At 39.1% G+C, this 24,788-nt stretch overlaps 1 protein-coding gene across 7 annotated transcripts in view; it reads left to right on the forward strand.

Annotated features, from left to right (window-relative positions):
- DLG2 (discs large MAGUK scaffold protein 2) overlaps positions 1 to 24,788 on the forward strand; it is a 2,242,830-nt gene that overhangs the window by 1,181,238 nt on the left and 1,036,804 nt on the right. For 5 of the 7 annotated variants that reach the window (XM_049780036.1, XM_049780021.1, XM_049780026.1 and 2 more), the window contains one exon: positions 20,887 to 21,048. In XM_049780036.1, coding sequence (XP_049635993.1) covers positions 20,887 to 21,048 — 162 coding nt within the window. The remainder of the gene's footprint in view (positions 1 to 20,886; positions 21,049 to 24,788) is intronic. The other 2 variants (XM_049780023.1, XM_049780027.1) reach the window with 1 other exon arrangement.

A 24,788-nucleotide genomic window follows, 5' to 3' on the forward strand; every position in this document is an offset into this window, starting at 1 on the left:
CACTGACCAAAGTTTTATTAAACCTATTTTGCAAATGAAAAATGAAACACCTGAAATAATGGAAGAAGAACTTTGATATTTGCAAGAAAGTATATATTTATTAGAAAAGAATTTTAACCAGGAAACTGAGGTACAAGAATTTGTATTCTTGGATCATGCTTTCTGCCAGAAAAACATTTCATCTTTTCTGGCCACTGCACACACCAAAGAGATCAAACTTCTGGCTGCGAGCCATGAATGACTCGCATTCACAGAAGTTTTAGCAGTCACACAGCTGGTGGACTGAGTCATATAGTTGCTGCCCACCCATGTTACAGCCCTCATTGAATCCAGTAGCAATTATCCCTGGAGAATTACTCAGACAGTGTTTGAAGTTTTACTTCAAATGGACAAACTAATTGTTCCTAAATCATTGCTTTTTTTATTTCCTGGTAACAAAACACTTTGACTTTAAGTTCTATTCTTCCCCAGTAAAAAAAAAAAAATTCCCCTCTCCTCCGCCTACTTTATGATAATTATCCTTGTATCCTTTAGGCACTTCTCAAATTAATTCAACTGAACCTGGATGAAAGTTTTTCAGGATACTGAAGATATCACAAGCTTATTTCTATAATCAGTATTTTGTATAAGCAATACTGTATGGGTTTCTTGAATACAAGGTACTCCAGATGTGGTAGTGTGGTGGAGAACATGAGTATCCAAAGAAATAACATATGTAGAGGATTTAGTTCTGTAAAAAACCGAGCACAAATGAGGCCCTAGAAAGGATTTTGTGGCTGGTGGTATAATAATGAATCAAATTTGTATTTTTCCTAGAAAAGAAATATAAACATGCATTATTTAAACAAAGCAGGGACCAAATAGGTAGTATAATTATTAAGGCTCTTGCCTTACACATAGGTGTTCCTGATTTGTTCCTTTGTATAACTTCTGGGTCCCCTGAATACCATCTTTAGGTATTCCTAACCACAGAGCCTAGAATAAACTTTGAGTTTGTATACACAGCCATGTGTAGGCCCCAAACTAAAATAAGTGTGGGAGATACAGAGGAAAATCATGGTGGCTTACAGGGTTTGCCTTTGTGTTTTCACATAATCATGAACTTCCAGTGCCCCATTTATGACAAATGTGTTCCTTGCAACTCTGCTTTTAACTCTAGTAGTTCTTTCTATTTGATTTCCCATACCTCAAGCAATTTATGGATGAAACCCTCGGAAAATGCCACAGCTAAAAAGGAATGGAAATACCAAAGCCAAGAAGTTCAACCTGAAGCAAATGTATAGGACTATCGTGGCAAGCCCTTAGCAAGCTCTATATTGTGCCTTTCACACCTCAACTAGTGTGTGAGCTCTGATGAGCATATGTGTAAGCACTTTAACTACAGGAGTTCTCAACTCAGTGACATTCACAACAGAGGGTGTAAATACTATTGCCTGTGTTGCAAACCCTGGTGTATTCTAGAACTAGATAATGGAGACATTATTTATGGTCAGGCATGTGTGCAATCCTTGATCATTTCAATTATATTAACAAAAAAAAAGAATGATATAATTAAGGGAAGAGAAAGAAAATTTAAAAAAGGAATCTTCAGAGCATGAATCATATGAGTGGGAAAGAGGGATATAGGCCAACATAGATGTGCAAGGAAAGCAACTGGAAGAAATCATAAATTAAGTACTGGTGACTGAGAATAAGCCATGTGACACACAGCAAGAGGTGTTATTAGAGGGAGAAAACTCATCCAGCACAAAGTGAAGAAAGCAATATATTCTTGTTCACTGTATATTTATAGCATTTTCAATACCTGATACAGAGTATATGCTCAATAGATTCATACTGAATGAAAAACTGGAAAGAGAAGCAGGAGATCAGAGTAGACGAAGTTGAGAAAGTTTGGAACAAATGAGTTTCAAACATGAGGATGTGTATAGGATGCCTGAAACCATCTCCAGAAGATCAGGAGAGCTGCAAGCTCAGAAAAAACATTTGAAATGCAAACTGGAATAGAAAATAAGCTTTGAAGTACTACATACCAAAAAAATAATAAAGCCACTTGTGTTTCTCTGTAGTTTTTTGAATATTTCTAATTTATTTATAATCAAATAATAAGTAAAATTTTAATATATTAATTCGAATTTATTGATTGATTTTGCTTGGGGGCCCACACTCATTATTCTCAAGGCTCTATGCTCAGGAATCATTTCTGGTGGTGCTTGGTGACTATATGTGGAACTAAGGTCAGTCACTAGCAAACCAATTACCTTATTAACTGTACTGTCTCTCCAGCCCAAAAATCTAAGGTAATAATAAAATGTACTTGTAAATTTAATAATACAATAATTATAGATCTCATTAAATGGCCACTTGCTAAAAGCCTTCACACATGATCTCAGTCTGAGAAGCTCTATGCATTGAGCACCTATCCTATTTGACAAATGAGAATATCAAGTTTACCAAAGTTTCATACATTACCAAGTTAATCACAAAGCTTGCAATGATCAAGTAGTCTCCCTAGAACCTGAATCTTTCGCTACTGTTTGAAAATAGTTATTTTAGAGAGCTGTTTAGGTAAGATATACTACAAGAGACATATCTTGAGGTTAAAAATAATATTCACAGGGAGAAAACCGAAAGCCTGCCATTTCCAGCACTTCAGTTCCCAACAGAGGGCAGCACTGAGCTAGAATGGTTTCCTTTTGATTCTTTAAATTTGCTCAGTTCTTTAAAGAGGATTTTAACATTCATTAAATATTCATGAAGGTGTCCTTCCTGGCAGTTCCTCCATTGTAGGTAATTACTGAGGGTTTAAAATGTCTGACGTTGCTTGAAAGCACACAAAGCTCTGTCAGCTGCAAGCAGACAGATGCTTTGTAATTTAATTAAAATCTTGGCTTGTCCTGTTCCTCATGGCAAAAAGCAGGAAAGCATTTCCTTTCATTTGTGAGTTTTGTTTGAAAAACATTCAAATGGAGCACCTGGGGGAAGCTTTTTATCTCTTGTATGTCTTTATCTCTGTTTCTTCCATCCTGCTTGGATTCTCAAAACTTCTCTTTAAGGGTTTTTGCGGCCAGATGTATTACTGAATGTGGGTCTTTTCTTCAATTTCAGGTTTTGAAACTAGATTTAGCTAGAGAGTAGTTCAGGGCGCCTTTACTAAGAATTGTTATGTGAAAGTAAATTCTACAGCTGGGGTCTCAAACTCAATTTACCTGGGGGCCACAGGAGGCAAATTTGGGGTGAGGCAGGGCCTCATAAGGGATTTTGCTTACCGAATATTCGCAATGAAAAATAGGATTAGTAAGAAAAAAAATCGCATTAAACAAATGTTTAATGCGATTTTTTCTTACTAATGCTATTTTTAATATAATTTTTATTTTGATCATAGTGGCTTACATATTGTTGACAATAATATTTTAGGTAAATATTTACATAAAATCAGGGGGGATTCCTATCACCAGATTGTCCTCCCTACACCTCCGCTTTTGTCCTACCTCCCATATCCTCTTCCCTCACCCCCAGGGCTGCTAGAATATGTGGTCCCCTATGTACCTATCCTACTACATAGTAGTCTTGCACCTGTTTGGTCTTGGTGCCTCCCTTATTTCCCCCTCTATTTGGAAGCAGGACTAGCTAGTTCAAGTTGCGTGGTTTTGTTTGAAGAAGAGAAAAGTAATAAAATGGGGTAAAAGTCTAATACACCGAAAATGGGCGGAATCCTTCTAGAGGCTCTCATCATCGATTTGAGAGACGAAGGAGAAAAAGAAGATGAAACACTCCACCAGTACAAAAAGAAGTGTCAAATATCCAGTGAGGACTCCAACAATAACGATAAGCACCACAAAAAGAAAAACAACAACAACAAAAACAAACAAACAAACAAAAAAACGCCATGGTCTTGAGATAAGAAACATGGCAAAGCACATAAAGAAAGAAAAGAAGAGAAAAAAATAGGTATAACTGGGGACAAAAGCTTCAATAACCACACCTGAACAGAGAAATCGACCAAAAATAGATAGGTAAATTAAAATAATAATAATAAATGAAGATAAAAATAATATATAAAAAATAAACAATGTTTTGTGCTGTTTGCTTTTTTGTTTTTTCCCTCCTGCCCTGGCACAGTAAATACTTGGGTCATTCGAAAAGGAATTCACTTGGCCTAAGAGATATGGGGTTTCTCTGTCCTTGGAGTATATTGTCATGGGATTAACTATAGACTCTGTTCAGGATCATTTACTCTCCCGGTGGTGCTTTTGTGGTGTTTATTGCGATTATTTGGTAAGCAAATAATCGCGAATACTGCGATATTTGAAGGCCTGCCGCGGGCCACAAAATGTTGTACGGAGATGCGCAAACGGCCAGCGGGCCGCGATTTTGACCCCTGTTCTAGAGCTTGGTGCTGAAACAAGCAAGTAGGGTCTCTGAATCCAAGATCTCAGTTCAGTTGGTAAAAAAAAAAAATATATATATTTTTTTAATTAACCATAGGAAAGAATGTAAAATGCCATGTGGTGAAATGAGATATTGAGTACTCTGAAATTCTAAAATTCTGAAAGTAAGGAGTGAAATAACAGAAAAATTCCTTAATATGGGAAGCCAGGAGATCTCAAAGAAATAAGGAGGAAATATGGTTTACCTTTCCAAACTTCCTTCTATCTTTACTTCTATTTTACAAATGCAAGATGCATGTGACTAGTCTTATAAAACCTGTTGAGAAAGTGGACAAAAAGTATGAAAAGTGAAAGAGAAGCTTGTACCAATAAAAATACCCTAAAAATGAACAATTACAAATCAATGAAATAAGCAGAACATCAATCCAATCAGTGCACTTACTATTCACTAAACTTTCCTTATTCTTTCTTTAGTCCATCTTTTCCCCTAACTGTGGTGACTTGTAGGAAGAGGCAGTAGAGTAGTAATGGAGATCAACCTCAACCAAAAGGGAAAGGAATAGAAATGGACAACTGGCTCTATTCATTTTCTAGTAAATATGATTCCCAAGAAAAAAGATCAAAGTGTATTAACAATATTTTCCTCAATAAAATATAAAGTCTGACAGGACTTAGAAATAATACCCTATTGTAGGGATTAAACTTAGTTTTGAGAGGTGAAATGCCTTCTTCATTTTGAGGTCATTCATTTATCAAACTTTTTTTTTTTTTGTCTTTGGGTTTTATCTATTTTCTGAACTATATACACTTCTTTCTGAGAGGCCAGCTCTATCTTCACATGTCTATTACTCATTTAATTTTCTTCCAGTCTTCATGCTTTCTGCTAAAATATGTGTTGTGACTTCTTCATCAAAACATTTTTTGTAAACTCAAGGTCTCTTCTACTGTAACATCATTCAGTGAATCTGTTCTAAAGGATATCCAGTCTCTCTCTCTCTCTCTCTCTCTCTCTCTCTCTCTCTCTCTCTCTCTCTCTCTCATTCTCATTCTCTCACTCTCACTCTCTCTCTCTCTTCAGAATAATGCCAATGTCAAACATCGGTATAAGGGGAAAAGAACATAGCACTTTTTATGCTGATAGAGCAATGAAACTTATATAAGACCTTGACACATTTGAGACATCTCACCCAATTGTCTGTACTCTGGTGCAGGAAACTCAGGACCATCTTCCCAACAAGGCAGAAAACCTCTGGCAATGTATCAATGTTTCAGGTTTTTGTATTTAAAATATGTTTATATCAGAGTGGTTTTGACTCGGGCTTCAACAATATTCCCAGAGCAGAATCTTCTCGGGTTTTTTTGTAGTCTTTACTTAGCCATGTTGAAACTTGTGAACTATGGTAGAATAGATCAATCTTCTCTGACCTGTATGATTTTTCTTTATTCCTAGGAAAGCTGGGTGAGAAAATATGCCCTGTTTCCCAAAGTTTTTCACCTTAGAGTCCATTCCAACAGTAACATTTAAGTGGAAAAGGAGGCACAGATTTCAAAATAAAGTCCTTTTACTAAATACCCTCTAACTTAAAGTCAAGAAAAAAAACACTCAAAGGTGACTCACACAGCATCAGCTCTCAATAAACAAGCTAATTCAGGGAGCAACTTGAAGGTTATTTAGTCTTCTTGATAGGCTATTCCTGAATATTTTCCAAGAACTTTTATACACCTGAGGGTTAATTTGGCCTTTTGATTTCTTTCAGTCTCTCCTAGCTATGAGGAATTAAGTACTCTATTCTATTATCTGTTCTAATCTTGGTTTGCAATTTAGCAGATTTGTAAGCTTGAAAAAATGGCTGAAAACTTGAGCCTCAGACAGGGAAATTAATGCAGTTGGTGGAATGTTTGCTGGTGGGTGATGAGGACTGATTAATATCTGCATGAGGTTTTTTTCCCCTCATTTCTTTTTATTTGTTGGCTTTTTTGGGGGGGGCACACCCTTGACACTAAAGAATTACTCCTAGCTATGCGCTCAGAAATCATTCCTGGCTTGAGGGTCCACAGAGGATGCCGGGGATTAAACCCAGGTCTGTCCTGGGTCAACCTCATGCAAGGGAAATAAATGCCCTACCATTGCGCCATTGATCCGGCATCTATTTTTCTAATATCTTTATTTAAACACTGTGATTACAGAAATGTTCATACTGGGGTACAAGTCATAAAATGTACCCCACCCTTCACCAATGCCATCTTCCTGTGGCCAATGTCACCCATTTCCTTACCCCACCCCACTCCTTTGCCTGTCTCTTAGACAGGCATTCTACCCCTCTTGCTCACCTCATTGCAATGATGGGTTTTATTACAGTTAACACTCTTAACTACACTCATCACACATTGTGGAAGGCTTCATGTCATGAGGTGGTCCTGCCACCTCTGAATATTAATGCCATACTGTCTTTTATAGCTTTTACATGTTTGGCGTCTAAGTCCTGCTAGCCTCATGAAAGCAGTCATTAAGGTGCAGTTTTGACCCACTTGATCTACTTAATATAGATGTTGGTTTCTATGCTCAAATTTTATGGAGTCAGGATTCTTAGATTGAGCTGAATTTTTTTTTTGTAGAAAAAGGATAATTTGGGGCTGGAGAGATAGCATGGAGGTAAGATGTTTGCCTTGCATGCAGAAGGTCAGTGGTTCGAATCCCAGCATCCCATATGGTCCCCTGAGCCTGCCAGGAGTGTGAGCATAGAGGCAGGAGTAACCTCTGAGCACGGCCGGGTGCAACCCAAAAAAACAAAAACAAAAAAAAAATGAAAAAGGGTAATTTATTTCTGATCTTAATCAAGGTTTTTTTTTACCCTAGGTTTTCTGATATTGAAGAAAACAATTACAAGAAAAGATAAACTAATAAACTAAAATAGTTTGGGATTTTTTGGTTTTTGTTTCTTGGGACTCACAACCGACAATGCCCAGTACTTACTCATAGTTCTTTGCTCAGGTATCACTCTGGGTGGGGCTCCAGCAACAATGAGATTCTGAAAATCAAAATGTGGTCAGTTACATGCAAGACAAATGCACTACCCACTATACTATTGCTTTGGTCCATAAAGTAGAATCATTATATTTAGACAGGATGATAAATGCAAAAGAAAGAAATGGAAACCCAATGAGCACACATTTCTCAACTGGGCTACACTTTAAAAACAAATCTGATTTATAGAGTTCTTTTCCAAACTGTCTTTGCTCTCTGCCTAGATAAGGAAAAGGGACTTTGAATTCTGGTTATCTTCCTTCACAGTTATATCAGGTGTTTTTTTTTTCTTTTGTTTTTGTTTTGTTTTGTTTTTGGTGGCTAAATCATCTCCTAAAAGGATCCAGTCTTCAGAGTTTGATCTATCATCCTCAGTCCAGAATGGTGGGATGGCATCAGGAACTCCTTTTCAGCTTATTCTTGTTTATATAGCTTTCTGTCATTCACTGCCAAGAGGCATCCTGCCTGACTGCTCTTTCAAACAAGCTATTTTTAGGTGGTCGTGACTCATATAAGTCATTTGGTCTGGGTTTATGCTAAACATAACCTGAATCTTTAGTCACCTGAATGTATGCTAACTATTGCTGTTACTATTATTAGTTTAATATTAACATTAGTGTTAAAATTAATGTTTCTGTTGTTAGCAGGTAAATTAATGTTAGTATTCATATTATTCTTAGTATAAAAGTAAAAACTCCATTTGGTTCTCTTTAAAATTAAATAGAAAATACTCAATGCAAGCAGAGCATCATACTGTTATATGTTGTGACTACTTTAAAGACTTGCATTATTAGTAAAATATATTACTTACCAGGTTTTGTCATTTATTTATTAGTCATATTTTGCATAATAATAGAAAGGTTATATTTGGCTGGCTTTATGCAGAATTTATGGAGTCATTTAGTTGGTTCCCTAAAATAGACACCACAAGGCATTTTGGCCTCTCACTAGACACACTTATCTCACAAATTTTATCTAAATATTAAAGCAAAGCAAAATCTTTAGAAGTACACCTAAAGGGAGGATGCGTATGTGTTCATACCGTATGGAGGGAAGGCCCAAGGATAAACCTATAGGAAGTAAAGAAAGTACTAAGATTGTAAAATTTCAGGCCCATGTGTAGTCTAGTTTCAGGATCATCCATTAGGCATCTTAAGTCTAATTTAAACTAGTGTTTGAGGCCTGAGCGATAGCATAGTGGTAGTGAGTTTGCCTTACAGTTGTTAACCTGGGATCAGCTTCAGCATCAGATATGGTCCAATAGCTACAAGGAGTGATTTCTGAGCACAGAGTCAGGAGTAACACCTGAGCACTCCTGGATGTGGCCCAAAAACCAAACCAAAAAAAAAAAAAAGAAGAAAGAAACCAGCATGTCCCTTATATTAATCTATATGTTTTAAGGGTAAAATTGGTACACTATTTATGAATGTTCAAATATTAATTACATAGAAGAGATGATGTGGATGACTGAGGTGATAATGGTATTGGTTATGGTCTACTTCAAATTCTCTTTATTCCCAATAACTCATTCTGTCTTATTTCTATCTACCTTATATATTACTGCCTTTGATGATGCTTTGGGCATTAGTATCTTTTTAATATTTTATTCTAAGTATTTTTCAAACTGGAAAAACAAAAAACTGTTGGCTAGGACCTATTTTTGCTCCCACTGAATTAATTTAATATTCAGGATAATTTTCACTATTTGTTGGGACTGAATTTCATATACATGTAATAGAATTTAATATAATGTGGCCAAAGTTAGTGAAATGTTGAACATTATAAAATTAGAACTGAAGAAATCAAATGTAAATTAAATAGACAACTAAAAAAACACATCAAATCAAGAGATATTTTGTAAAAGAAAAAGATTGACAGATATTTCACTAGGTCAAAAATAATAACAAAAAGAGAATGTTGGAGAGAGGAGAGAGAGAATGAGAGAGAGAGAGAGAGAGAGAGAGAGAGAGAGAGAGAGAGAGAGAAATAAAATACCGGCCCCAAAGGAGGCAGGGAAAAGGGGAAGGGAAGAAGGCATTAAGTGGGGTGAGAAGGAAACTGTTGACATTGGAGGTGGGAAATACATACTGTTATATATTGTATGACTATATCTCAGTCATGAACTTTATCTGTGGGGGGAAAAACTGTATTATGAACAACCTTGTAACCGTTGTGTTTAAAATTTTTTTTGTTTTTTGGGCCACACCCATTTGATGCTCAGGGGTTACTCCTGGCTAAGCGCTCAGAAATTGCCCCTGGCTTGGGGGGACCATATGGGACGCTGGGGGATGGAACCGTAGCCCTTTATTGGCTAGTCTTGCAAGGCAGACACCGTACCTCTAGCGTCACCTCGCTGGCCCCATGGTGTTTGAAAAAAAAAAAGATACACTCTTAAAAAAGAGTAACAATCCTCCCCCTCAAAAAAAAAAGAAAGATAGAAAGAAAGAAAGAAAGAAGGAAGGAAGGAAGGAAGGAAGGAAGGAAGGAAGGAAGGAAGGAAGGAAGGAAGGAAGGAAGGAAGGAAGGAAGGAAGGAAGGAAGGAAGGAAGAAGAAGAAGAAGAAAGAAGAAGAAAGAAAGAAAGAAAGAAGAAAGAAAAAAGAAGAAAGAAAGAAAGAAAGAAAGAAGAAAGAAAAAGAAAGAAAAAAGAAAGAAAGAAAAAAGAAAGAAAGAAAGAAAGAAAGAAAGAAAGAAAGAAAGAAAGAAAGAAAGAAGAAAGAAAGAAAGAAGAAAGAAAGAAAAGCAAAAAATCCCAAGGTCTGTTGGATCTTATAGATCTTAAAAAATTCCTAAAAGCTGACATATTACCTATCATCATATTCTTCCTGAAAATTGTCTAGTTAGTAATTATTTCATAGATGATGTTAGTACCAAAACCAGGAATATTACCAAAAAAAGGAAAGAAAAATATATACCTAAATATCCCCAAGAACGGGGCTTGGGAGGGTCTCTCTCCCTTCCTGGAGCAGGATTCTTAGCCAACACGGGCGGGCAGCTGGCAGGCCTCCGTATGTGCCAGCGGCCCCTTAGCCCGGCCTAGGGTAGGGGGGCTCGGACATGGGTCACCCGACCCCCCTCTCCCCCTTTCCTCCGGATCTCCAGGTGGGTTTCTGGAAGGAGCTGATGGGGCACCCTGGGTTTTCCCCACTCCCTGGCCGGGTCCGGACCCTGGCCTAGGGTGGGGCTTAAATCCCTGTCCTTCGGGCTTGGGAGGGTCTCTCTCCCTTCCTGGAGCAGGATTCTTAGCCAACACGGGCGGGCAGCTGGCAGGCCTCCGTATGTGCCAGCGGCCCCTTAGCCCGGCCTAGGGTAGGGGGGCTCGGACATGGGTCACCCGACCCCCCTCTCCCCCTTTCCTCCGGATCTCCAGGTGGGTTTCTGGAAGGAGCTGATAGGGCACCCTGGGTTTTCCACACTCCCTGGCCGGGTCTGGACCCTGGCCTAGGGTGGGGCTTAAATCCCTGTCCTTCGGGCTTGGGAGGGTCTCTCTCCCTTCCTGGAGCAGGATTCTTAGCCAACACGGGCGGGAAGCTGGCAGGCCTCCGTATGTGCCAGCGGCCCCTTAGCCCGGCCTAGGGTAGGGGGGCTCGGACATGGGTCACCCGACCCCCCTCTCCCCCTTTCCTCCGGATCTCCAGGTGGGTTTCTGGAAGGAGCTGATGGGGCACCCTGGGTTTTCCCCACTCCCTGGCCGGGTCTGGACCCTGGCCTAGGGTGGGGCTTAAATCCCTGTCCTTCGGGCTTGGGAGGGTCTCTCTCCCTTCCTGGAGCAGGATTCTTAGCCAACACGGGCGGGCAGCTGGCAGGCCTCCGTATGTGCCAGCGGCCCCTTAGCCCGGCCTAGGGTAGGGGGGCTCGGACATGGGTCACCCGACCCCCCTCTCCCCCTTTCCTCCGGATCTCCAGGTGGGTTTCTGGAAGGAGCTGATGGGGCACCCTGGGTTTTCCCCACTCCCTGGCCGGGTCCAGACCCTGGCCTAGGGTGGGGCTTAAATCCCTGTCCTTCGGGCTTGGGAGGGTCTCTCTCCCTTTCTGGAGCAGGATTCTTAGCCAACACGGGCGGGCAGCTGGCAGGCCTCCGTATGTGCCAGCGGCCCCTTAGCCCGGCCTAGGGTAGGGGGGCTCGGACATGGGTCACCCGACCCCCCTCTCCCCCTTTCCTCCGGATCTCCAGGTGGGTTTCTGGAAGGAGCTGATGGGGCACCCTGGGTTTTCCCCACTCCCTGGCCGGGTCTGGACCCTGGCCTAGGGTGGGGCTTAAATCCCTGTCCTTCGGGCTTGGGAGGGTCTCTCTCCCTTCCTGGAGCAGGATTCTTAGCCAACACGGGCGGGCAGCTGGCAGGCCTCCGTATGTGCCAGCGGCCCCTTAGCCCGGCCTAGGGTAGGGGGGCTCGGACATGGGTCACCCGACCCCCCTCTCCCCCTTTCCTCCGGATCTCCAGGTGGGTTTCTGGAAGGAGCTGATGGGGCACCCTGGGTTTTCCACACTCCCTGGCCGGGTCTGGACCCTGGCCTAGGGTGGGGCTTAAATCCCTGTCCTTCGGGCTTGGGAGGGTCTCTCTCCCTTCCTGGAGCAGGATTCTTAGCCAACACGGGCGGGCAGCTGGCAGGCCTCCGTATGTGCCAGCGGCCCTTAGCCCGGCCTAGGGTAGGGGGGCTCGGACATGGGTCACCCGACCCCCCTCTCCCCCTTTCCTCCGGATCTCCAGGTGGGTTTCTGGAAGGAGCTGATGGGGCACCCTGGGTTTTCCCCACTCCCTGGCCGGGTCCGGACCCTGGCCTAGGGTGGGGCTTAAATCCCTGTCCTTCGGGCTTGGGAGGGTCTCTCTCCCTTCCTGGAGCAGGATTCTTAGCCAACACGGGCGGGCAGCTGGCAGGCCTCCGTATGTGCCAGCGGCCCCTTAGCCCGGCCTAGGGTAGGGGGGCTCGGACATGGGTCACCCGACCCCCCTCTCCCCCTTTCCTCCGGATCTCCAGGTGGGTTTCTGGAAGGAGCTGATGGGCACCCTGGGTTTTCCCCACTCCCTGGCCGGGTCTGGACCCTGGCCTAGGGTGGGGCTTAAATCCCTGTCCTTCGGGCTTGGGAGGGTCTCTCTCCCTTCTTGGAGCAGGATTCTTAGCCAACACGGGCGGGCAGCTGGCAGGCCTCCGTATGTGCCAGCGGCCCCTTAGCCCGGCCTAGGGTAGGGGGGCTCGGACATGGGTCACCCGACCCCCCTCTCCCCCTTTCCTCCGGATCTCCAGGTGGGTTTCTGGAAGGAGCTGATGGGGCACCCTGGGTTTTCCCCACTCCCTGGCCGGGTCCGGACCCTGGCCTAGGGTGGGGCTTAAATCCCTGTCCTTCGGGCTTGGGAGGGTCTCTCTCCCTTTCTGGAGCAGGATTCTTAGCCAACACGGGCGGGCAGCTGGCAGGCCTCCGTATGTGCCAGCGGCCCCTTAGCCCGGCCTAGGGTAGGGGGGCTCGGACATGGGTCACCCGACCCCCCTCTCCCCCTTTCCTCCGGATCTCCAGGTGGGTTTCTGGAAGGAGCTGATGGGGCACCCTGGGTTTTCCCCACTCCCTGGCCGGGTCTGGACCCTGGCCTAGGGTGGGGCTTAAATCCCTGTCCTTCAGGCTTGGGAGGGTTTCTCTCCCTTCCTGGAGCAGGATTCTTAGCCAACACGGGCGGGCAGCTGGCAGGCCTCCGTATGTGCCAGCGGCCCCTTAGCCCGGCCTAGGGTAGGGGGGCTCGGACATGGGTCACCCGACCCCCCTCTCCCCCTTTCCTCCGGATATCCAGGTGGGTTTCTGGAAGGAGCTGATGGGGCACCCTGGGTTTTCCCCACTCCCTGGCCGGGTCCGGACCCTGGCCTAGGGTGGGGCTTAAATCCCTGTCCTTCGGGCTTGGGAGGGTCTCTCTCCCTTTCTGGAGCAGGATTCTTAGCCAACACGGGCGGGCAGCTGGCAGGCCTCCGTATGTGCCAGCGGCCCCTTAGCCCGGCCTAGGGTAGGGGGGCTCGGACATGGGTCACCCGACCCCCCTCTCCCCCTTTCCTCCGGATCTCCAGGTGGGTTTCTGGAAGGAGCTGATGGGGCACCCTGGGTTTTCCCCACTCCTAGGCTGGCTACAGAGGTTGGCTAAGGGGGTGGAGATTGATCTGGGGGGTGGCAGATAGCTGCTCAGCTATACTTAGGCTGTCACTGGCAATTTCATACCAGTCTACATTTTGCAAACCACGCGGGGGCGAACATATGCTCCTCCCAACCATTAGTACCCCAGATTTACTCTTCTTAAGTTCAGTAACACACAGTTCTATTCTCTGACGAAAGACATACAGTAGATCTAACAAATCCCAGAACTACTTAGAAGGACAGAAATTAAACACATATTGAACACATATATCTTTTGAATATTTTATGGGTATTTTCTTTAACTGATGTAACTCTCTATATATTCTTCTACTATGATGTTTCTATCCACTTTTCATCTTGTCTTTTCTTTGTAAGCTGTTCAGTAAGGATTGTTGGTGGAACTGTCCCTCAGTTTGATTCCTATGATTGAACTATGTCATGGAAACTGCTGGTCTTGTTCCCATTGCCTCCAGATGCACCAATAACGCTTCATGGCATTGATCCTTGTTTGCATAGACACATTAAAATGGGAAAACACCATACATACAGATAAGTTCTTATCTAATAAATCTCAGTACAATGAACCTTACACCCTGAACATTGATATAATGACCTGGCACAGGCCTCAGAAGAATGGGCATCCTCCATTCACGCCGGAACCAGGCAAGCTATCTACGAAACATCCAAGGTCTTTTATAGCAACAGCTGGAAGCAGTCCTCTACCAGGAAAGACTCTACCAAGGGTCTGACATCGACCTCTTAAAAAGAGACTTCCGTTTACACTGAGAAGACTTGACAACAACAATGACCTGCTCTACAGGACATGGTTCTCTCTATTGCCCCATAAGTGTGAGGTGAAATGAGAGGATGCTCCGCACCATCCTGACTACAATATGGGATATGCAGACTCCAGGATCTTTAATACAGAAGCATGATACCAACAACAACATAGACTAAGTGAGGAATGGAGGTGTATTGCCACTACAGAGGATGACTTGAATTGGACAAACTAGTGTGCCTGGAGCCTAGAGTCAGTCCTGTGCCAGGAAACTTCAGGGGTAGGGTCTCCTTGTATTTAGACCATAATTAGCCTTTCCAGATCCCTTATGTTTTGGTGGGCCTATGCAAACAAATGCCACTTTAATACCGTTTTTTACTATGTTCCCTTGACTCCAATCCTTAAGAAGAACAACCCACTAAAACTTTTGAGGCTAACTTAAACTAGTAAGCATATGCATGGAACTAGAGAAATGTACTTTGCCCTCAATGTTTAAGGAGTTACATAAGCCTAATGTCTTTAGATTATATTGTGTGCTGCTAAGAAATAGTATGTACTACAACTGGGGATTTGAGGGACAAAGTAATTGTATTGTACATGAGTTCAGTTTTGTTTTTCTTAATGTTCTTTGGCTGAAAGTTCAAGACTGGGATATCATCGATGGGACTACCGAGAATTCTGTTTATGGGTGATTGGGCTTCCACTGTAACTTTACCCTGTCCTCTTTCTTTGCATCTTTGTTGTCATAATTAAAATAATAATAAAAAAATTAAAAAAAAAAAAAAAATATCCCCAAGAACAGAAATGCAAAGATATAAAAATAATCTAAATAAACCAAGTTCAATAATATTTAAAGTATTTTACATTATAACAAGTGAACTTAATTCCAGGATGCAATCTTGGTTGAGCATATTCAAACCAGTTAATCATATCAACAAAATTAATGATTAAAATTATATAATCATATCAACAGATGCAGAGAAAGCCTTTCCCATAGTTTAATGATCTCTTATTAGAAACCCAAATACTTTTAAGATATTTTAATTGATTTATATTCTTCAGTTCATGATATGCAGAAAGGAACTTTATGGTTGTAAATACCATGTACAAAAAACTTAGTTAACATTATACTCACTAGCAAAAACTTTACAAAGTGAAAGCTTTTCTTCTAAAATCAGGCACACAAGGATTTCCATTCTTAGCACCATTATTCAACAAAGTATTGGAACTTTTAGTCACAGCAATTTGGCAAAACAAACAAACAAACAAAACAACAAATGGATTCAAATTGGAAAATGGAAATTAACCTATTATCATCTCAGACAAAATAATAATATACCAATGAAACCCTACATATGTCACCATTTGGCATTTTGTTTTGCAGCATAGATGGAAGTGGTTGAGGTGTCATGCAAAGTGTAATAAATAATAAAAAGAAAGATAAATACCAGATGATCTAATTTGTATGTGTTTTGTAAAAAAATAAAATCAAAGAAACATACATCTCAATGAAAACTACCTCAAACTTTGAGAACAGTACTGAGATTATTAAGAAGGAGTATTGAATGACAGAAAAGACACATATATTATTGGAGCGGGGTATTAACAATTCAGGAGTAGCATGGCAGAGCATTTTACCTCTAAATTTTTAAGTATTTGTACTCTTGTAACCAGTGCTACCTCATTAAAAAATAATTTTTTGGGAGCCGGAGCGATGGTGCAAGCTGTAAGGCATCTGCCTTGCACATGCTAGCCTAGGACCCCTGGCGTCCCATATGATCCCTGAAGCTAGGAACAATTTCTAAGCGCATAGCCAGGAGTAATCCCTGAGCATTACCGGGTATGCCCCCCAAAACAAAACAAAACAAAACAAAACAAAAAGAAAACAAAAAAAAATTTTGGCATCTGAAGATCAAGGGCTGGATATAACTCAGTTTATATTTTTAGCATATATTCTTAAAAGCAAGATAACAAGTAAATACCATATTTAAGAGTTTTTTATACTTTAAGATTGTGTCAAGGTAACAATTTTAACTTTCTAGCTTAACCATGAGGTTACAATAGTTTGCAGTAACAGTGTACATTCAGCAGTTAAAATATTTTTGTAGAGTAAGAAATTATACCCATTTTATTAATTTTTCAATTGCTATTTAATTTACTCAATAAATTCTTATTATATGTGTATACACCCCAGACTGAAGACACAGGGATATATACTATATATGACACATACTACAGATTGTAGATATGAGGATACAATATATATTCTCCATATTTGAGATATAAAGATATCAATTCCAAAATGGTACCTACCATTAAAAAATTCTATAGTTCAATGAAAAAGTACAAAAGATCATCTCTCATATGATAGTAAAAGTTGAAACTTGTTAATATAGAGAACTATGAGAGTACTCACAGTATCACAGACTAGCAGTTCTTAAAACTTCTCAGGAAAATAGGCAATGCCAACTTGGATAATCCTTGAAGACATTCCTCTCAGTGAAATAAAGCAGTCACAAAAAGACAAATACTGCATAATTACATCTATATCAGAATCTATAGCAATTAAACTAATAAAAACAAAGAATATTGATTATGGAAGTTAAAAAAGAAAATATAAAATTTTAATTTAAATTAGAAAACATGGAATTTTTAGTCTTATAAGATAAAAAGTTTTGAAGTTTGGGTTTACAACAATATGAATGTTTTAACTGCATACTTTAAAATGGTTAAGAATGGGGGCAGAGTGGTAGCAGAGTGTTAAGTTATTTGCCTTGCCCACGGCTGAACCAGGAGAGACCTGGGTTCCATCCCAGGTATCCCATATGTTTTCCCTAGTCTGCAGGAGTAACCCCTGAGTGCCGCCAGGTGTGTCCCCAAAACCAAACTAAAACAAAAAACCTAAAATGGTTAAAAATGGGGACTCATATCATGTACAGTGGTTAGTGTATTTGCCTGGCACTTTACCAATACAGGTTCAAACTTCAGAAACCTATGTGGTCTCCAAGCACTGCCAGGAATAATTCCTGAGTACAGTGTCAATCAGGACTAACCCCTGAGCATTGCCAAGAGTGGCTCAGACAAATAAATAAAAAAAAGTAAGAAGAGAAAAATCATTGTATTTTAATTGTTTTAAATATAACAATAAAAGTCAATGATTTGTTTATATTATTTCACAATTCTGTGTTGGAGGTAGTGAGACAAAGATATTCAGGACTTTCAGGCTCTCAGTAGTGTTGAGGATAGCTTATTTCAGGATTAAGAGACTCAAATTATGTCCAGTAGTGAAAAATTATTGGAATTATTTGCATGAGAAACCATCATTAACAGTATGATTAACCACCAACTTTCAATAAAAATAAATTCATTTAAAAAAAAACATAGGAGTTTTAAAGAGGCCATATCAATATGTCACTCAGAACTTGTATGTGACCGGGTGAGTAAGGTTGGAAAAGATTCAAATGATTTTAAAAATAAATAAGGTCTCAAACATCTGTTAAATTGTCAGGTGGTGGGGAATAAAATAGAGAAGAATGTCAGGTAGAACTTTTTCTTGGCTGAAGAACAGCACAGTGGGGAAAATTCCCTTAAGAGAAAACTGAAAAGATAAAGGAGGTGTATAGTTGTATGCTTATTGGCTAAAAGTTAGAGACACTAAAATGGGATATGGATGATTTGGTCTAATGACACATTAAACTTATTAAGAATGAATGTAAAACTCACTCATTTATTAAAAGAAAGATTATTCTCCCAAACTATATGTAAGACTAGAGAAACAAAAGTAAGTTACTCTGAAATACTTTAAAATGCTCTACCTTCATTTACTTCTGTGTTCTCAGTAATGTTTTTCTTCCAAACTGATTTTCAGATTTCAAATTTAGGCTTCATCTCCTTATGGGACTAGAGGATGATTGATGATAGAGAAGAAAAATTAGAGCTTAAATTAACTCAATGACGGCATAAGTCAGGTGATCATTGTCTGTTGATCTGGGCAAGTCTCTGAGTTCATCTGTGTGCTATTTTTCCCATAAGTAAAATGTCGCATTATGGGTATAATGTATTATAATGGCAAAAATAGATGAAATTTCTTTGTAAACTGCAACCAACAGATTGTTGGCTGTAATTTTTATTTTGAGACTAATAATAAGCTTGGAACATTACAAAAGCATTGTCTTTCTCTGGAAAATTCAAGTGATGATAATCATTTTCTGAGTAAGAGTGTGTAATAGATTGAATTACCAAGCATGATCAGATTATGAGTCAGACTAAGGCTTGATATTCTCTTTATTTGTTGTTTTTATGGATGGCCATACTCACTTCTTCTTAGGGATTATTTCTCAATGTGCCCTAAGAGGTCACTACTGGCAGTTAGGTGAACATTTGAGGTGACAGGGATAAAACCCATGTCAGATGTGTAAAAGGCAAAAATCTTACTCACAGTACTATCTCTCTGGCCCTTGAGACTTGGTCATCAAATAAATTATATTAAAGCCTCAAAAATCATTGAGATCATAAGCATTATGTAGTAATAAAACTAATTGTTTATAATTTATTATTTTTATTTTTGGGTCACACCTGGTGGCAATCTAGCTCTGTGCTCAAAAATCATTCCTGGTAGGCTCAGGCACCATATGAGATGCTGGGGATTAAACATTGGTTCCTTCCATTGGCCATGTGCAAGGCTAACTTCCTACGACTGTGCTATTGCTCTGACCCATAATTGTTTATAGTTTTATATAATAAAATATCATTCAAAAAGAACAATATCTGGTAGTAGGAAGTAGTTAGAAATTGCTATTGTCTGAGATGATATTAAGATGCTGCTTTGAGCCCTACTCTATTATCTCTTTGCCATTCACATGGAACTGTTTGTTGGTTGGTTTTTAATGAAACAATATTGTATTAGTTGTGCTATTGGTTGCTATTGGTTGCTCCTATTGCTATAGGAGGCAATTTTTTTCTTTTATTTTACCAGATAAGCCAATACTCATAATAGTGGGGGACAAAATGAAAAGTTGCAAAGAAAAAAATGAGAAGCAGAAATAAAGAACAGAAAACCCAGGTCATGATGAAGTTAGGTACTGACCCCATATCTAAGACTCATTTTACACAACTGCACTTTTGTTCTGACCCTTTTTGCTTCTGTAAGCTTCCCTAGGTCTCAAAGTATGTTCTTTATTGTAGGTTATTTTTTATTGTTACAGTTACATAGAGAAAGATGGTAAAGAAAAGAGAAACCAGAGAGAAAGGAAAATATACTACTTTTCATTTTCCCCTCAGGGAATCTTCCAAACATAAACAAAGCCTTTAAATTGATATTTGAAAGTCTCTATATGAAAAACGCATCTTCGAAAATTGTAGTTTTTATCTGAGCAGAACTAACTTATATCAACATGCTTTGTCTTCCAATGGGAAAGAGACTTCCTCTTCAAGTTAATATAAAGAAAGCAAATGATATAAATTTTTTCATAGGCAATTTGGAATTTCCAAGGGAGAATTTTCCATTTCCAAGGGAGTTAAAACTTTCTAACGCTACTGAAGATAATTAAATTTTTATAATGAGATGTACCAAAATTCTATTTTGTGTGACCAGCACTTTTTTTCCTTCCATTCTTAATCTTTGACCTAGAAATTTAAGCACAAATTTAACTCTGTTGGTCATTTGGAGGGTTATATCTTCAACTACTCAGGTATATGATCTTCATATAATGTATTCTCTCTGTAGTTCATGGTTCCCCTTCTAACTGTAACTTGAACCTTCTGCAATTTAAAGTAAAGTAAAGAATCAATTATCATTTATTTATATGGAAATATTTAGCAAATTTCCAACCCCCAAAATAACCTACTAAATAATAACAGTGGATATGTGCATATATAAAAGTTATTTTCTTTATACCAGATAAATACATACATATATCCAGTATAAAGCAATTCCTGAGGAAGGCATTTTGTTATGCCACATGCTGTTTAGGACTATTTTGCCTTTCTAATGACTCAGTGCATAACAGAGACAAACAAAAATTTGAAGTAAACAAAAAAGCTTCCTAACATTGCACACTCGTTTTGTTTTAGTGATTACCATAAAATTTTCAATCTGTACTCAATTACACATTTGTCAAAAAAAAAAGATATAAACAAGTATGATTTAGGTCTTTCATAAAGATTATATAACATAGACTTTTTTTTTTCATAGTGTGTAATACACTCATGCAGAGTATATTTTCAGCCAAAATCAGGTAACGGAAGGGCAAAGGTGAAGGATTTTGAGCACTTTGGTGATGTTGATGTAGCTAAGTATGGCAATACCATCAATAACAATGCAATTGTCAATGCAGTACCTTAACCAAAAATAATTAATTCATTAATTTTAAGATACAAGCCATCAGTAATATTAATGGTCAAGATCGATGGCTTCTTTAGTTTACTCACCCTTTGCCTGATTTATAAAAGGTTTATACAAAGGAGTTTATAGGACATAAACAAGATATACATACTGTATCCAGTAAATGAGTCAGAATTTAGGGATCAATACTGCACCTTTTGCAAACACTGATGCTTTTCTTTCTTGTCCTTTCTCCTAGAAGTATCGGTATCAAGATGAAGATGCTCCACATGATCATTCCTTACCTCGACTAACCCATGAAGTAAGGGGCCCTGAACTTGTGCACGTGTCCGAAAAGAACCTGTCTCAAATCGAAAATGTTCATGGATATGTTCTGCAGTCCCACATCTCTCCTCTGAAGGTTAGTCGGGTTTCTCTTAGCACTCATGGCTGTGGTTTTTTGATTGATTTAGTAAGGAAGATTATTTAGCAGCACCAATAAAATAAATCTTCAAACCTGACAGTGGACTCTGTTTGCCAGTGCTTTTCTGTGTGTCGGATGGTTACCTAGCAATCCTAGTATAAAGACTTTTTTTTTTCAGTTCTGTAAATATCGGGATTATTTTTTTATTGACTGAGAATGAGTGAAGGACAGAGGCAAAGGTGAAAAATTGAAAGGGAAAACAAGCTAAGCAAATATTTTAAAAGCCAAGCAGTACATTAAGGATTTATTTAAATGCTACCTCTGGTTCTCTCTTCTTGTTCCTAGATATAACAAATAAAAGTAAATATAACTTGATAACACCTAGTAACTGTCTTGCCATCCTGACTAAAAAGGGAAATGCGTAAAAAGGATAATCAACACCTTTATTTTTTATTATATTTACTTAATCTTGATGTCATACTTTTATAGCATTTTGATGCTTTCTTTAATTTTAAACATTTTTGTTGACTGATATTATGAAAATAAATAATTTGATGAGGTACAGATTTTTTCTTTGTTGCACTTTTATTGCCATTTTATTTTTGTAGTGCTAGAGGATTTTGTGCTTTGAATATAAACTTGCTAATGTCCATTAATGTTAAAGAATAAAGAAAAAGTGGGAAAAATTATATAATAGAAGAGAATAGTTTTTAAACAAGCTATCAAATTGTCCTAGGAGGTCACTGCTGAAGAAACTTTATTTTGTGAGGCAGAACATTTTGTCCACTATAACTTGAAGGCAGTTCTGCAACAATGAAAAGTACAAGCTTAAATGTGACTTTATGCTTCATGGGACCTAATTATACTTTATAAAAACATCAAAGAAATGCTCACTTATGTTTAATTCAGTTGTAACAACAAGATCATATGTCTGCTGATAGAGTGTTTGCCTTATATGCAACCGACCAGGGTTTGATCCCCAGTACCCATGTTTTGAGTCTGCCAGAAGTAATCCAATGAATGTAGATCCAGGAGTTCTGAGCATAGCCAGCTGTGGTCCAAAAATGAAAAGTAAAAAAAAAATCTTGTATTATCAAACAACTTTTAGGTGATACCAAATAATTAAAACATTATGATAATTGTCAAATGTAAGTAAAGATTTGTAACATAAAATAATGTGTATTTTATGCCTCTGAAGTGCATTGTGAAGTTCTTGTGAGTCTTTGAAAATTCTAATCACAGATAGAAATGGTATGCTTCATCGTGACAAGTAAACATTAATAGTTGAAGGATATACAGTTTGTTTCTTTTCACTTCAAGGACGGGTAGGTAAAATATATGAATTGGTGTCACCCAAACCTCAAAGGAAAACCTTTGAGTATAATAAATAGAAATATTTGGAGGCAATATGAGTATTGATGTTTTCCATTTATATATTCTCTGCTCACATCCAAAACAAATAACTTTGTAAAACAGTAGTTCTGCATTCCTAGGAGTTGTTCAGTCTCGGTTATGACTTGGTAGAGGGATGATGAAAGGGCTTCTCTAGCAGAATGAACATTTGTCTCTGTCTGAGGCCTACATCTAAGGATCCATAACTAGTTTGTGTGATTAAAGATGCACTTGATCCACACAAAACTTGCTTGTTTGGTGGGAGGAATATTTTAAACAAATGCTTTTCCTTACACCAAGCCATACAGAGTAGAAAAAATTGAGAATATAGATAACATGGAAACTTTTTAAGTATCAGTATTTTTCCATCTTACTAAAAGAATTCATGTACTTAATCTCAGAAAGCCATTTTGCCTTTTATTATAATCAAAGTAGAAGTAGTAAAGCAAATGCACTAAACTCATAGTATACCAATGATGGAGTCATAATTCTGATCCTTTGGGAACCACAGTTTAGTGGCATGACTCAGGAAGCAATTGTGAAGAGGGTGTAAAGCTGAGTTAATTCAGGACTTCTACACCCAGACTGTGAAATGACTAATGTAAATTTAGATTGTTTCCCTCGTGTCCCTCAAAAGTATTAAGCAAAATTTTCTTTTAGATTTTCTTACTGAAAATACTGTATTTTCTGTAAATAAAGATGGTGATAAATATGTACACTTTTTATGGGATGAAAATACATTATAATGTGTAATGTTTGAAGATTTCATGGCACAATATGTAACATCATGGCTGCTTTCAAATTACCTAAGTAGATATGAGAGTAGCTGAGTAGTTATCAGCATAGCACTGAACTCACACCTTTGGGCTTTATTTTTTTCCCTTCATTTTTTGTTTTGTTTTGTTTTGTTTTGGGAGTGTACACCCAGCAGTGAGCAAAGATCGTTCTTTTTTTTGGTTTTTGGGTCACACCCAGCAGCACTCAGAGGTTACTTCTAGCTCTACACTCAGAAATCGCTCCTGGCAGGCTCGGGGAATGATATGGGATGCTGGGATTCGAACCACCGTCCTTCTGCATGCAAGGCAAACAAACACTCTACCTACATGCTATCTCTCTGGGTCAGAGATCTTTCTTGATTCTTGGAGAACTGTATGTTGTGCTGGGGACTGAACCTGTCAGCTCTGTGAAAAGCAAATACTTTAGCAGCTATTCTATTACTCTATCCTATGCACATGCATTTTTTTTTTTTTTGGTTTTTGGGCCACACCCGGTAATGCTCAGGGGTTACTCCTGGCTATGTGCTCAGAAGTTGCTCCTGGCTCGGGGGACCATATGGGACACCGGGGGATCGAACCGCGGTCCGTCCAAGGCTAGCGCAGGCAAGGCAGACACCTTACCTTTAGCGCCACCGCCCGGCCCCGCACATGCATTTTTGTTATTAATTACTTTGTCAAAAAAGTGAACATATTACCATAATTCAATTATTTGCAAAATCTGCTATGAAAAAAATTGTACTATTTTCTTTTAAAGGTACCCTATTAATCAGAGAAATGCTAAAAAAGACAAAAATTCTGATAAAAACTGTATAATTTTAATCTTTGCTTTCTTTGATATGTTTAGCATTTGGGTCAACCACTAAAAGAAATCATTCATAAGCTTTTGTTTTAACTTAACTCCTGTTTGATAGATGAGCAATGATTAGTATGTTTTCATTAGTTTTTTTTTTATCAGACTGAAGTATGTGTTGGCAGTGTAAATGCAATATGTCAGCAAATTTAAGAGAATGGCTTATTTTACCACAGATGGGAATACTTTCCTCTCTAGATGCTACTTAGAATCTTCCATAAAAATATATTAGTCTATGAGAAAATATAAAGAATATTTTCACACATCATATCAATTCATTAAATGTCAATTCAGTGTTAACAGATTTTATTATAGAAGATAATGAGAAAATAAAAAAGCAGTAAAATACATTCTGATTTTAGCATAACCAGTTATTCATATTATGACTTATTCTAACTCTATGACCAATGTTCTAATTTCTGAAACTTTCTGTGAAATATCAGAGATCTAACAGTATATCCTTTATGAAGTATGAGAAAAAGAGATATTAAGAACTTGATAATACATTAAAATGCCTATATTTAAGCTATTTTACTTTTTGATATCTACCTCCCCCAATCACAAAAAGTAATTTAATTGAAAATGTACATAAAAACATGTTTCTGGGGCCGGAGCAGTGGTGCAAGTGGTAAGGCATCTGCCTTGCATGCGCTAGCCTAGGGCAGACTGTGGTTTGATCCCCCAGTGTCCCATATGGTCCCCCAAGCCAGGAGTGATTT

Source organism: Suncus etruscus, chromosome 9 (assembly GCF_024139225.1).
Source record: "Suncus etruscus isolate mSunEtr1 chromosome 9, mSunEtr1.pri.cur, whole genome shotgun sequence".
In the NCBI taxonomy this organism is placed as follows: domain Eukaryota; kingdom Metazoa; phylum Chordata; class Mammalia; order Eulipotyphla; family Soricidae; genus Suncus; species Suncus etruscus.